This window comes from Abramis brama (assembly GCF_963993115.1).
Source record: "Abramis brama genome assembly, chromosome: 5".
NCBI classification, from domain to species: domain Eukaryota; kingdom Metazoa; phylum Chordata; class Actinopteri; order Cypriniformes; family Leuciscidae; genus Abramis; species Abramis brama.
Window position 1 is genome coordinate 26,888,097 of NC_139967.1, and position 15,344 is coordinate 26,903,440.

The 15,344-nt window shown below is 37.6% G+C and overlaps 1 protein-coding gene across 5 annotated transcripts in view; it reads right to left on the bottom strand.

Annotated features, from left to right (window-relative positions):
* Positions 1 to 13,580, bottom strand: part of atxn2 (ataxin 2) — a 30,878-nt gene extending 17,298 nt beyond the window's left edge. For all 5 annotated transcript variants that reach the window (XM_084114062.1, XM_084114061.1, XM_084114060.1 and 2 more), the window contains exons 1-10: positions 13,052 to 13,580; positions 10,080 to 10,113; positions 9,799 to 9,858; positions 9,594 to 9,665; positions 9,307 to 9,457; positions 5,886 to 5,900; positions 1,372 to 1,496; positions 1,084 to 1,175; positions 789 to 977; positions 61 to 227 (exon numbers count right to left, since the gene is read on the bottom strand). In XM_084114062.1, coding sequence (XP_083970188.1) covers positions 61 to 227; positions 789 to 977; positions 1,084 to 1,175; positions 1,372 to 1,496; positions 5,886 to 5,900; positions 9,307 to 9,457; positions 9,594 to 9,665; positions 9,799 to 9,858; positions 10,080 to 10,113; positions 13,052 to 13,170 — 1,024 coding nt within the window. In that variant the 5' untranslated portion in view covers positions 13,171 to 13,580. The remainder of the gene's footprint in view (positions 1 to 60; positions 228 to 788; positions 978 to 1,083; positions 1,176 to 1,371; positions 1,497 to 5,885; positions 5,901 to 9,306; positions 9,458 to 9,593; positions 9,666 to 9,798; positions 9,859 to 10,079; positions 10,114 to 13,051) is intronic.
* Between the last annotated feature and the right edge of the window lie 1,764 nt (positions 13,581 to 15,344).

Sequence of the window (15,344 nt, forward strand, 5' to 3'; positions counted from 1 at the left end):
TTACTAGCTATTTTAGACGACATGGATACCCAACACAAATCATCACAAATCATCTTGTACCTCCATTGACCACACGCTGATCCATTGTGTTGTAGTCGTGAGATCCAGATCTGGGTGTGGGTGGCCCAGGGCTACACTGAACCAGTCTGGGTGAATTTTGACGACCAGCTACCCATGACATCCCTGGTTCTCGGTTCCTCTGACTAGGGGGAATGTATTTGTTCTCTCTGTTTAAGTAAACAAAATAAAGAGGAAAACTCTGGATTTAAAAATGAAATAAAAAATGAGCAATACTTATCTAACTGAATTCAGTTCTGACCAAAAAAATGTAGTGCCAACTAATAACATTGTTGTAGTAGTTGTAATGGTGCATAATTTCGTAGGTAAAAAGGTCCACTATCCATTCACTTAATGTGAAATTTGCATGTTGGGAAATATTTAGTCCAAATGCAAAATTCCTGTTCCAAGTGGATGATTGGTTCATTTAATTATAAGGCAGGACTTATTCTGCCATATTTTGCATTGCACTTTTTTTCATTCATAGTTATTCATAGTAATATGAGTGAACATAGAGTAGACACATAGGGAACAGAGTAGAATAAAATATGCCTTTATACACTTATGAAATTTCTTTTTCTTGCTCTTAGTATAGAGTAAGACAAGCATGTAAAAAAAAAAACACTATTATGAATCTCCTTTTTATTTGTTCATCGAAAGAAATACACTGGAGCACAAACATCTCCTGATCTAAACATACACACAGCAGCAGTAACTAGTTCAAGCTTCACCTGTTGAGGCTGTGAAGCTCCCTCTCTCCACGAACCACAGCAGTATATTTCTCTTCCTCTGAGCGGTCGTCATTCTCCAAGGCCACCCGGGCCTTGTAGGTGGCACTGGCTTCGATCTCCTCCGCCAGCTGAGACGCACGAGCCTCGCGCTTGAGGAACTCCTCAGAGTTGTCTCGCTCCAAGGGAACCCTGGAAACAAAAGGAAAAAACAGACTAAGAGACAGCACATATCCAGTATTTAAACAAAACAAGATATTCATCAGAGGTAATTTAAAACACAGATGAGATGACTTACGTGTATGATGACAGGCTGCTGTCATAGGTGGACTTCACACCGTATGTCTCCTCATTGTATTTAAACATCTCATCAGGATCCCAACCATTTGACTGAGAGGGAGACAGTTTTCAAAAATGTGAACAGCTTCGCACCATACCTCTCGTAACCGCAGAAAAATCACAGTCAAGTGTGACCTCAAGTGGCTTATTATTTTAAACATCTAAACGTTACTGCTTATGATACTTCTACAATGATCCAACTGCAATTTATTACATTATGTCAAGCCTGATTTGTTTGACATCTCACCAGATCAGTGTCAAGAGATTCCATGCTGCCCGAGATGTGCTGCTCCCCTCCATCCCAGGGTTCCAGATCCTTCTCTTTGTGCTCTCCATTCAGACGGGCACTTACCGCACTGTCAGTGAAGTTATCTTCACCAACACACAAAATAAGCAACAGGATTCAAATAACGTGTATCATGGTGACGCAAAAGCACACAAATGATTATGAAAGAGACAAGTGGAAGTGAAATGAAGTGGAAAACAAGTGATGATTTCAAATGCCGGGTTCAGACTACACGACATTAGCCAGATTTTGGCACAATCCATTTGATGTAGCGTGTTGTGGTGATTCGTAAACGACAATGGGTGTCGTGACGCAAGAATCAAACGTTTTATACCGTATAGTGTAACACCGTGGACGACAACTGACGCTTCACAACGTCCTGACAGAAAGACTAGCATTTTTTTTTCCGGCCCTCCACGACACGTTCCGTCACATCTGTGCCATTGACCAATAGGAGCACAAAGGCTCTTCCGAACACAGCTTTCAAACATGACGAAACGAAGTTTGTCGAGCTACGACAACAATACTCCTGCCTTTATGATGCCAGCACAACGCTTCAGTAGACATCGTTTGTTTACGCTCTTGTTTCCGGAAGTCAGTCTCTAGTTCCGCCTTCTTGATGACATCACACACATTTCTTGTACACAATAATTTAGGAGTCAACATCACATAATCTGACACAGTGATTATCATAATAGACAATATTGTGTAGTTTGAACCCGGCATAGATGGACACAAAGGATCTCATATATAAAAATAATACAACTATATTGTATCTGAGCTCACCAAATTACAAAAACATTTTAAAGGCCATGTTATCAGAAAAAAGATGGAGCTGTATTTATTCTTCTGACATCATGTTCAATTTATTATTGAAGAATTAAGATCTTGTACCAATAACCAAAGCAGACAGGAAACAAAGTTTCCTGTTTATATTTCCATCATTGCTAATAGTTTATTAAAACCTAACGCTTAAACTAAAGGTGCAGTCACATTTCCCGTCGTGTGCAGTTTCACAGTCAAAATACAGTCATTTCAAGGAATCCAAACAATAGGAAATTTTGCACGAGGGCAAATAATTTGGTTATGAGGATTAGACGCATTGACAAACAGAAAGCAAATGTGACCGCACCTTAAAACTATATAATAAACTTGATTAATTCAACAGGAAAACTGATTAGATGCCTGAGAACATGACCTTCACTTGAGTAAGTCAGAGGTTAAGGGTCACAGAGAACTCAAGAGGAAACACAGTAACACAAAATAATTAGGAAAGAATCAACATGTGTGGGTTTATTAAACAAACTGTGGCATCACACCATGCATTTCGGTCCATGTACATTTTTAGCATTTCATTTCCTATTTGGAATGGAATAACGAGAAATGAAAAGTCTATTTTTTTATTTATTTTTTCTTGTTTAGTTTAAAAAATAGAAAAATAAGATTCTTCATAGGCATACATCTTTTCACAAATTTTCATTTAGATTTGTGTTTAGACTATTATAAAATTAATATTATAATAAAAATGACTCTTTATCGAAGTTTAGCATTTTTTGTACTGAAGTATAATTTTTTTGCAATTATGTCAAAATATTACAGTCAAACCTGAACATGGTGTTGAGTGTTATATGTGCGTGTTTGTATGTGTTCTCCATTGTGGATGTGTTTTGGAGTTATAACATTATAGTTCTCAAATCAAGTTCAGTTTTGGTTGCATGCATTGTTGTAAAGATAAAATAAATAACGTTTTGCATATTACATTTTCTATTGTATTGACTGACCTACACATCTGCCTGCAGACATCAAGCTGTGCAGATTCATTTATAGATTTAACAACATTAACATAAGCCAGAGGTGTCCAATCCTGCTTCTGGAGGGCCAATGTCTGGCAGTTCAGCTCCAGCCTATATTCCAGCACAATGCATTCCCAGAAAAAAGGTACAAAAGCTGTCACTGGGGTGGTACTCTTTCAAAAGGTACACCTTTGTGCCTAAATAGTACCTTAAAGGTACATATTGGTACCAAAAGTGTACATATACTGCAAGTACCTAAATTATACATATTAGAACATTTTTAAAGGGTTGCATCCCAGTGACAGCTTTTGTACCATTTTCTTCAGAGAGTGTAGCCTGGATATTTCTAGTAATCCTGAAGACCTTGCTAAGCTGGTTCAGGTGTGTTTATAGGGTTGGAGCAAAACTTTGCAGGATATTGACCCTCCAGGAGCAGGACACCCATGACATAGGCCCTTCACAATAATTTAATGTAATTTATCAATACCTAGTACATCTTTAAATATAGAGAGAGTAAGAAAGTATGGTCATACTTTAGTTTAGGGTCCAATTCTCACTATTAACTAACTATTAATTATGACTTTTGTCTCAAACTCCTAATTACTGCTTATTAATAGTTAGTAAGGTAGTTGTTAAGTTTATGTATTGGGTAGGATTAAGGAATGTAGGATATAATCATACAGAATAAGGCATTAATGTCTGCTTTATAAGAACTAATAAAGTCAATATCCTAGTAATATGCAGGCTAATAAGCAACTAGTTAATAGTGAGAATTGGACCCTAAACTAAAGAGTTACCGAAAGTACTTTAGTAGTTAGAAAATACTAACCAGGGCTTTGCTGGACAAACATTAAATGCATAAAGCAGTGGGAATAAACAATACCTTGAAATAAATTAACAAGCCTCAGATGAACATTAACCAATTAAGCATGTAACAATAATAACTTTAAAAAGTTTTCTTAATTTACAGTGTTAAGAGGGTTGGTTTTAAATTATATTCCACATATGATCGAATCTGTTCAATATAATTTGTAGGTTAATGCATTTGGTTAAATGACACAAAGCAATATGATTGAATTCATTTTGGATTATTTGTTTAACACTAATTTTGATTTGAACCACTGCAGAAACTCTCCTCAGATCACAATTCATATATTTCTATTTTTATTGGAATGTATTTCTAATCCTAAATCAATTAACGTTTTTTTATTTATAACCAACCATTTACAAGGTATTCTAGCCTTCTAGCCAAATGTATTCAACTTTAACAGTACAGTTCTAGGGCTGGGCGATATATCGCATGAGATTGTTATGCGCATCTCGTCAATAAAGCCGGTTCCTTGATTAGTAGTAAATCGCCATCACCTGCTTTCAGATGAAGCGGCATTTACAACACAGTGCCGTAGTTAACTGACAAGCTGAGCCATATCGTATAGGACGTATCGCCTGCGATAATTAATGCGATATGGCTCAGCTTGTCAGTTAACTATAATTAAAAATAATACACCAAACTCTGTGTCAGCATACTGTATTGCTTGCGACTATTCAAGTGTCGTAAAATTAGAGGCAAAGCTGCCCTTTATTATATGCCCAGCAACTTATATCTGTTTCAAATGTCAACGAGTGGTGGTTCGTGTGGTGACAAATGCTTATTAAAATGGCATTTGGCAGTGAGACTTATTTCAACTGACAGAATTAAGGCCATACTGAAGACAACCCAGTTTGACCAATCAGATTTAAGGGGCTTTCAGCGCCACCCACATATGCAAATAAAATCTCAAAGCTGATTTGTAAACCAAAAGAAAAATGCGAAATTGAGTCTAAATCTAATTTTCCGTTTGTTAAAGTAAACAACAACAAAAAAACTAATAGACAAGCAGTCTTTTCATTTCTCACTATTCCAGTCCAGATAGGAAATAAAATGATTAAAACATACACAGACCCATTTCAATCTGTAGTTTCAAATAATTGATAAAGTAGTTTTCATGCCAGCATGATTTTGTTTATAGCTGTTAAACTGGCCTTGCATTGAATTTAACTTTGTTAATGTTGATTTCAATAAATTCGTTTTTATAAAGGAAGAGGAGAAAAAGCATGCTGGATCAAAACTAAATCACAACCTGAAGAATTATGATCTCACACCAAGATTTATTTAGATAAAGCAATACTGTGGTGCTCATGAAATGAAACAGGCCTCTAATATGACATCATCAGGTTCATGATGCAACGACAGTCAAAATGTTACAGTAGCTACTTGCAGCCAGCTTTGAGGGGGTTCAGCACTTGTCTGTTGCTTGTTTGGCTTTTGGTATGGTGAATGATATTTTATCTTCACGGGAAGATACAATGTGTCACGCATTGCACAATTTTCCTAAAGCTTACTGAGGTGAAGTATTGTAGAACACAAACCTTCTGTAAAAGCTACCTCTAATTGATCTGTTAAATGTGCCTTTTAGGTACTTAAAATAGGGGTGTTATTAATTAGTGAACTAATTTCTAGTTTGACCCAGCATGATCCCTGATCAAGCAAGATTATAATAACAAATAAAAGCATTTCTGTGTCAAAATGCCAGCAAGTCTTGCACTATTCACCTACTCAAAGAATGCCACAAGCAACTAAAAAAAGCATACTTTTTTTGCATAAAAAATACACTGGTAAAAGAAATGGATGAGTTGAATTACCTGCATCTGATGAGACTACGACCCATTTAAGAGAAAAAGACAGAATAAAGAAGGGGTCAGTTTGTGAAAGTCATTGAAGAGATTCAACTAATGCATTTCAGCAGCTAGAGTGAAAGAGACAGGCTGAAAGGGAGCAGTGGAGACATTAAATATACACACTTCAATGCAAACTGCAAATGCTGTTGTCACCAAAAGGATAAAAACAATTGATTTCATGCCTTATGAGGTTGTTCTATATCCAATATGTCAAGTATGTCTGGAATGATCATTTCATAAGTGTGTTTTGTATTGCTGAAAGCAGTATGTAGCAGCAGCATTATAATAAATATTTTATAACGAGTGGTTTGCTATGTCTTTGATCCATCAAAATGTCATCCCATCTCATAACAACACATTTCGAACTCTGTAAACAAAACATAATGGCAGGTCTACTGCAGGCACTGTCCATTATGATGTTTCTGGTGGTCTGCATTTACACTGCAAGGCTCACAGATCTGATTGTGTAACACTGACCACATCACAGATTAAGTTGATTGTTCTGGTACATCCCTGTATGAATGAATACAGTCATTATGAATGAGCCAAGATGGTCTTATCCTTTCTGCACAGTCATTTCCTGAAATAATACTCATTCATGTTTTTTTACATGATGTACAATTATGTACATTCAAAACCAGCTTAAAGTATATCACAAAACTTATACGAGTCAATGAGAGATTTATGGGGAATTCATTTATTTGTGTACTGATTTATGTTCATTTTCTAACGTTTAAATAAAAAAACTCCTCAATGTAATAATGTGTGTCTGATGGCTAGACATCTTTTCACTGCAGAATTACTTTGTTTGGACATTTACAAATATAACAATATTCACTTACAGTAGATATTAATCACATAAAATTGAGAAATAAGGAGAAATGGATATGATGACAAAATAATGAATATGTATCAAAAAAGTCCAATGCGAGTATCTAATATCTGATTCAATATGTTTGTTTACACATGTGTAACAAAATCAGATCTGGGGAAAAAAACTGAATTGCAAATACAGGCATAGGTAAACTAGGGGTGTAAACTAGGGGTGTAACAGTTCATCTTCATGCAGTTCATCCACGGTTCATCTTAAATCTGATGACGCATCTATAATATGGTTTATTGAAAATAACAACGTGTAAAACAGACAGAGAAAGTTCAGCTAATGCATGTTTCTGTCGATCCCAATACATTACAACAGCGATGATAAAAAATAAATACATGGACAAAACAGTCACTCTTTGTTCAATGCGAGTGCCGTATGCTCGAATATGACCAGTCATTTATGCCGTCATCACAGATAATAGCATATGCATCATTATCAGTGTGTACTATAATGTATGGCGGAATAGCACTGCGCAGTAAAAAGTCACTCCTGAAAAATCCTCTCCCTCTCACTTCTGTCATTAGAATCAATGTGACTTTTTACTGCGCCGAGTCGAAGTGCTCCCGACTTCAAGTGCTATTCCGCCATACATTATAGTTATCCTTTTTACCCGCTTAGAAAAGTGGCACGTTTTATTGTCTCTCACCATACTTGGTCATGTAACTACTCATGTAGTCTCAGCCTCAGACGTCACGCCCACGGAACGTTGGCTAAACGTCTGATGCATATGGTACACTTAACTGGAAACACTTCAGGAATGTCGAAGTCGTCATCTGATTGGTTGAATTTTATCGGATTTCCGGGGGGCGCGAGTGTCGCGTTTATTTTCGGTCCGCCGGGAAACAAAGCGCAGACGTGTGATTGCGGAAGAAAAACTGTTGTGTTTACATGAGTGACAATGAGCATTTATCAAGATCAGCTAAACGTAGGATTCTCAAAAGTATGCGAGGTTCACGGCATAGACTCACTTTAAGAGATGTCAACTTTAAGAGATGTCCAGGAGTTTTGTTTGAGGCACTTAGTGGAGACAAAAAGAGATATTTTAGCCTGTTTGCCGACGGGATTTGTGAAGAGTATTATTTTCCAAGCCTGGCCGACCCTTTGTCAGCATTTAGAAGGATTCCCAGCAGATCCAATTTTACTATTTGTGTGTCCCCTCCTATCTATCTTGTTTTCTTCTCCTTCTTTGATTTTCTATGCTGACTGACTTGTTGCACGCCGGTCTGTTGTTGTTGTGGGGACATTTCCACGCCCCGAAACGTGACGCTGAACGAAACGAACTGTAATTGGTTGTTTGACATGTCGGTCAAACGGCCTTATGGGCGGGCCTTGGCCAAAGAAAGCTGCTATGAATTCCAGACCTTCAGCCGTCAGTCTGAAGGTCTGGCTACGCGAGACTACTACTCATGTAACTGTATTTAAACAGTGAAAACGTGAAGGTGTTTGGTCGCTTCTAACATCATCTCGGTTTGTTCCCTAATGAATGAACTGGGCTAAGCTAAGTGCTATCAAAGTGTCGCTGCGCGCCAGAGCGATTGAGTGCACGCACTGAGACGAGAGAGGTTTGTATCAACTCGTCTTAGTTAAGGGAATAACATAGTTTAATATGAAAAAACGGTGGAGTATCCCTTTAATAACAAAGAAAATTATGACAAAGATTTTGACTTGTATGACAAAGATTTTTGACTTTTGACTTGATCTTCGCCACTTTGGCCTAAATGTCTGCCATACTTTTTTATTTTATATTTTGTTACCTAAGGCTCTGTTTTTAGAATAGGGACATTCATTTGCATTTGCAAAATAGTAAAACCAACATGAAAAAAATCGTTTCATTTTCGAATCATTATAAATATAAGCAGCACGGCACAACGGTTCATATGCTCATTGTATCCAATTATGACCAGAAATGGATAAATATTAAGCCTGCAGTTTAAAACAAATAAAGAACCAATGTAGGAGAATGGTTATTATGCGCAAACAGCAGGAAACTCTGTATATTCGTGCAGTGTGCGCATGTCAAAAAATCTATTCTGATTTGAAGCTTGTGACATATAAGCGTGCACATCAACCCGATCACGTTTAGCGTTCATGAAAACACGACGTTTGGATTTATCAATCAGAATGAATTCAGTCCGACTGAAACAAAAGTTGTGCATATAAACGTAGCCACGCACTCCTTCTGCAGAAAACACAATGGATGGCTCTAGTTTTAGTAGTAAATAACATCTTGAGTCTTGACTTTACATCTTGAAAAATCTTTTCTAATAGTTGATGGCAACTTATGGCAACATATTTTCAAGTCAAAGCACACTTTGCAATGTCTTAATTAAGATGTTTGTTTTTATGTCAGTAAACTGGTTAGTTTTCCTGCTATTTGTGTTCATAGATGAATTGCACTGGCAGTTACTACACCTTTTTTTACCTATCTATCTACAGTATATTACACCTGTAAAGTAACCACTAAAGAAGCAGGGACAAACATTAATTTGACACAGTTCTCACCTTTCTTGGCATAGTTGAGGTCCACATCTTTGAAATGAACTACCACTACATCTGAGGATTTGAAGATGATACTCTCCACAATATCCTCACGGCGAGGGCCCACATTAGGTTCAACACTCTTCCTGTGTGCAGCATCCAGGACAATATCACACTACAGATGAAGAGACCAACACAATTTAAAAACAGAGACAAATGGCAAATGTGTATAAAAGTACAGTAAAAAAAAAAATTGCTACACGAGTGATTTAAACACTTGAGTTTAGAGGCATAGAAAGTCTCCTCCTCACCTCTGGGCCGTAGGTTTTAAAAACTCCTTCGTAGATCAGGCCATTTTTAACCTTAAGTTCACACTTGTTTCCCTGTTGAGTGGTGAAGCACAAAACACATTTCAGTATGACTGAATTGGTTTAATTTTGGTAAAGAGGCTGATAAAATAACAGCTGCACAAACAAGCATTTTTATAACTTTACAAATAACTGCATTTGAACTCACCACAACTGAGGTCAAAACATGAACCATCCTCATGTTTGCATAAACTCCACTGAATGCCACCTTAAAGAGGTAAGGAGACAATACTTATATTTAAATTGTATTACAGTTCTGGTCCTCTAACATAATTGTCTGAGCAGTGTTCAATGTTCGATCAATCCTTCGACTGAGGACTTTTCAATGCTTGCGGAGCAAATTTTAGCTCGATTTAGACATTTTTTGTCGATTTAGAAAATCAATGCTATGAATAAGTGAAAGAAACTGAAAGAAAAGTTACAACTCACTGCAGTGGAAGGTCCTTTGGCATTGTTGCGTCCTCTGTAGGGAAGAAAGAAAACAACACATAATTGATAAGTTTGACAGATAGATAACAACTATAATAAAATGGAAACAAGGAAATGTTTGACATGCTGTATATACACAGTTTTCAGAGCCAAAAAAAACAGTTAAGTTACACACTCCTAGGAACAAGAATTCATGTAATACCGGAGGTGCTATCGATTGCACATGTACTGGTATACATTCAGAGCTACAATGACAAGGGAGCAAAGGCATCATTTGCGACTTTCCCCACCACTTTTTGCTGCACCCCTTTTTTGAAACATCTGCACGGATATACCTAATGCAAATTAAACATATCCAGTTGATGTTCATTTGTGTTAAATAAGAGGCGATCTGGCGCTGGAATGTGTTGTTTTTGAAATCATACTGAGTGTCCGTTGCCAACCAGTGGCGGAACTTTCTCTTTTGTCTTGTGAACAGTCTTCACACAGACATGCGCATCAATCTATTACTTAATACAGTGGTGCAGGTATGATGTAAATTTGTAGGCCAAAACGCGGAAACGAGTAAGCATTTTAGCTCTTACGGTTCAATCGTCTCGAATTCAATGGGGTTTTTTTAATGGGTTTTTGGTTAAATGGATGAAATAAGGTCTGTGGTGAACACAAGCTCAAAATACTTTCACGTTTTATTCTACTTAAGGGCGAACCTTGCATTTTTTTGCACTTTTGCACTTTATTTGTGGCTTCAGGACAACAAAATCCTGTGAGCTTTTCGGCCCATATTCGTGTGCGGATCTTTTTTCTGATTATTGACGTTTTATTATACGACATAAAATACATCAGTATTACCCCACTCGTGATTTTTTTAAGCTGTTACATGCCTTGAAAAAGGCGGTTGCTAACAAGTAGCTAAATGAGGCTGTCGAGGACATTAAGCATCATCATGCTGAACAGGTAAACTCAGTTTACTTTTACAGCCTCGTTATGCTTACAATTGTGCTCTTATAAACTATTCTAACTCAAACTTTGAGGGAAAATGTTTTTTAGATAAAAACTGAAAGAGTTGTCTGAAGCTTAGTGATGGTGACGTTGAAGTCGTGGGACCGTGGTGTGGCTCGTTCATAGCCTACCTTTAGCTTTTTACTTCTGGGGACTACATTTATGCTTCAAAATTAATTAAAACTAACAACATCTTGTATTATAGATATAGTAGATGTAAGAATGAAACTTTCACATTAAACATGAACTATTGAAATTGATTTCAATAGTTCATGTTTAGTTCAAGTCAAAAAAGTGCTTGTGAAGTTCCCAAACAGGCTTAGGGAAAAATCAGCATTTCACAGAGAGGACGTAATGATTCGTAGCCACTGACGGCATTATACCACAAACGTGCAAGTATGAGAGATCCTAAATTATAAAGTGTTCATCTACACATTTAGGACGAAATACCAATGATGTCTCTAATATGCAGCAGGAATGAGTTCAGGGAGCATGATCTGAATACAAACTATCAAGTGCTTCCAGTCCATTAAAATAAATTAGAGAATAAAAGCTGTGAATGACAGTCCTCCTTTTTCAGCAGCCAGACTACAAATCAAATGCTGCATTACAGGCGGTGTAGGCTTCACTGCACCACTCACGATTCCCACAATTTCTACAAGTCATAATGCTCTTGTTGTTCCGTGTAAACAAGAATGACATTTTTCACTATGCAGCAGCGCGACTTTGTGATGCCATGAAAGGCCTCTCCGCCTCTTAGCTGTAGGAATACACGTTTCCAAATACATTTACAGCCAAATAAAAACCGTAACAATATTTTTCGTGTAACACAGCACGCTCTAAGTAACATGCTTACAAAAATGTCATCTAGCAAGGACGGCCTTATACATGCAACCTCTTGGAAACGTCAAGGTTGAGATCTGACTTTCCCCTCTAGCGCCGCCACTCATCGGAAATGCACCCGTCTGACAAATAGTCCCAAAACGTTCGTTTCCCAAATCATTAGTAACAGGAACGACGCAATTCTGCCCTGGTGTTCTCAAGTAAACCAAATGCAAGAAAACTAGAACGGAAACTGGGTTAATGTCATTCTCAATAGTGACACAGAGAGCTAACATGTGACTTCTCATATGGGAGGATGAATTCCCATAACGTCGATTCACAGGCCCTCAGAACGGTTTAAAAATCAGACCTGACAGAACTTTGTCGTTAGACAGATAAGATAAATAATACAAGTAAAAAGATAAGGTATCCGTAGCCACCAATTTTATTGGGATTGGCACAAATTAAAGGGAAATGATAAAACGGTGTAGAAATAATGTAATTATCGGCTATTAAGGACCTCTTGATTTTATTGTGAGCAATAAAAATAAAATAAAAAAAATGCATCAAAAAACTTGACTGTCATGCGGATAAAAGCAATAGATTACTAACAGTATAACCAAATAAATGTTGGCTAGTTAGCTGGCGAAGAACACTACGTTAACGTTACTTTGAATTGTATCGCTGCTGCTATTTTAATTTTAAGACTCTCAAAGCATTTCTTTGAACGTTATTCAAATGTCAAAATCGATAAATCACATTAGAATACATTCCAAAACTATATAATTGCATCTGTCTTGTGGGGAAAAGCTGGCACAGCCATATTTCCCCGGCAAAAAGGCGATTCATCCTGAACCTATTCATCACCACAGCAGACAACACGCCCCTCTCAAATATTCACGAACGTATTGTCCGCTATCAGCAGTTATTTTATAACCGCGATGGGTTTGTGACCATTAACGTGTGAACGAATCCCTGTCCTGAGAACTTGGCCTATATCGGCCTACTTGCGCTCAATCCAGACCACTGCAAATTCACAACCTGCGTTTTTAAACTACGACACAAGTGCGGGCATGCCGCATCCACCAGTAGGTTCGCGCTCATCCGTCCTCCAAATTAAACCCCCGTTATGTTGCAGATTCGGAACCCACCTGCCTATGTTCTGGCGTCCGACGCCTCCTCCTGCTCCCCCGGTACCGGAGGCCGCAGCGGCTCCGCTGTTGCTTCCGCCGGGTTTGCGATTACCACCGGCCTGCGGCTTCATGGACATGGTGATCCCATAAACGACAGCTTGAGCAGAGTTTTCTGATTGTTTGAAAAAAAAACGTTTACACCGCGCACGAGTGCGGAATATGCTATTTGACGTGTTAGCTGACAGTTGATCTAGTGACAGCCAACGTGTAAAGCTAACGTTACTCCTCCAGTTATTCAAGTATCCACTAATGCTGCCTGCTACTTCAGCTAGCTCTGCTGATTTTTTCCCCTCCTAAACAGAGACGATTTAGTCCGTTTTAAAACCAAAGCGAGGTCGATCCATATGTTTTAGATGTCAACAAAAATACCAACCCAGTAATTTCGCTTTTTTTGTTTGTTATTTTAAGTGCGATATTTTCTGTGATATACACAGTTCACGCGGGGCTTCAGCACTGACCGACAGACCTAAACAGTCTGAAAAACCACAAAAAGTGGCGGAAGGATATATATGTATATACAAATTCCAGGAATGTGTGTACTCCTTTTGTCGGTTTTGTTTGTTCTAAAGAGAAATGATCCCCAGTGATTACTGTAAATATGCCTGGAACATGATGCGTTATTTAGTTAATATTGGAAATGGATGAATGTTCGTTTTGAGGAACACTGCTCTTCTGTAGAGCGCACTACTTTCAGCAAATGCACCGATCACTTTGAGCGTTTGCGCTTTCACACCATAGGCCAGGTGACTGATGTAATATATAGCCTAAGCCTACTACTGTTAAATTCCTTAAACACTTTGCAGTTATTCTTATCATTTTATTCGTTTGATATTTGTTTTAATCTATATTTTAAATGTCTTTTAATCCATAATCAGACAGTTAGTAAAACATTTTTTTATTATTATTATCATCCTCATTTAACCCAATTGAGGCCTATCCGGATAAAAAAATTGGTCCATTTTCATGTTGGCCTACTGGTTTGAAAAATTATTTTAAAAGATATTTATTCACTCATATGTTGCAAGTTGGTTATATTCCTCCTTGGTTGGCAGCATCTGGGTAAATTCACTTCACTTTTCAACATTTTGTGAAGAACCAGATCCATAGAAAAATCTAATAATTGTGATTAATGATATTTGATTGCCAAGAAGCACACTCATAATAAACATGACATTTCAAGAAATATGGGAAACCAGAGTTGATTAACTATTTAAAGATTACTATTATTATGCAAGTGAAATATCAGTAAGATTTCAGCACAATAAACATTCAGATTTTAGTTTTTCAAAGAAAGTATTTTTTTTCCCCAATATTTTTTTTTAGATAACTAGTATCAGTCTCAGACAGGTTCATTAAATAGTTTGCCAGGTCTTCTTAAGTAATTGGAAAACCTAATTAAAGAGGTTGTTCCACATCATTATGGGGAGGAAGAAAGATCTCTCTAAAGATGAAAAGCATGAAATGGTGCAGTGTCTTAAGGCATGAAATAAACTAATATTTTGCGCAAACTGAATAGAGATTATCAAATTATCAAAAGATTTGTAATTTAGAGCACAGAAGAACTCGGTAAGATAAAGGCTTGTTAAGGAACGTTTCAGTCAAACAAATTAATTGTATTAAAAGGGCAGCTATAAAAAAAGCTATACTGTTGAGCAGCAAACAGGTACAGTATTTGAAGCTGCTGGTGTCTCTGGAGTCCCAAGAATCTTTCCATGCAGGCTGGCAGTTGTGCGTAAAGTTGCATTTTAGCCACCCCTATCCCCGAAGCTTACAAAGAAAAACATTTACATTGGTCTTAGAAATGCATGAAGACTCATTTTTAAATAGTTTTATTCACTGACCAATGCTGTACTACAATGGATGGTCTAGATCAGAGGTCTTCAACCCTGCTCATGGAGACCCATTGTCCTGCAAAGTTTATTTCTAACCTACTTCAGCACACCTGCCCGTGTGTTTTCAAGATCCTGAAGAACTTCAGGTGTGTTTGATTAGGGTTGGAACTAAACTCTGCAGGGCAGTGGATCACCAGGAGCAGGGTTGAAGACCTCTGGTCTAGATAGATATTTCTGGATGGTTGGTGAATGGCTACCCCAATCTAACAAGACTGCGCGACGTCAGTGAAGGTGATGATTTGGGCTGGAATATTGGGAAGTGAGATGGAAGGCCCCTTTAGGGTCCCCGAGGATGTCAAAATGACTTCTGCAAGATATGTTTATTACATTTTCTCTATGGTATAAAAAGAAGGAGAGTG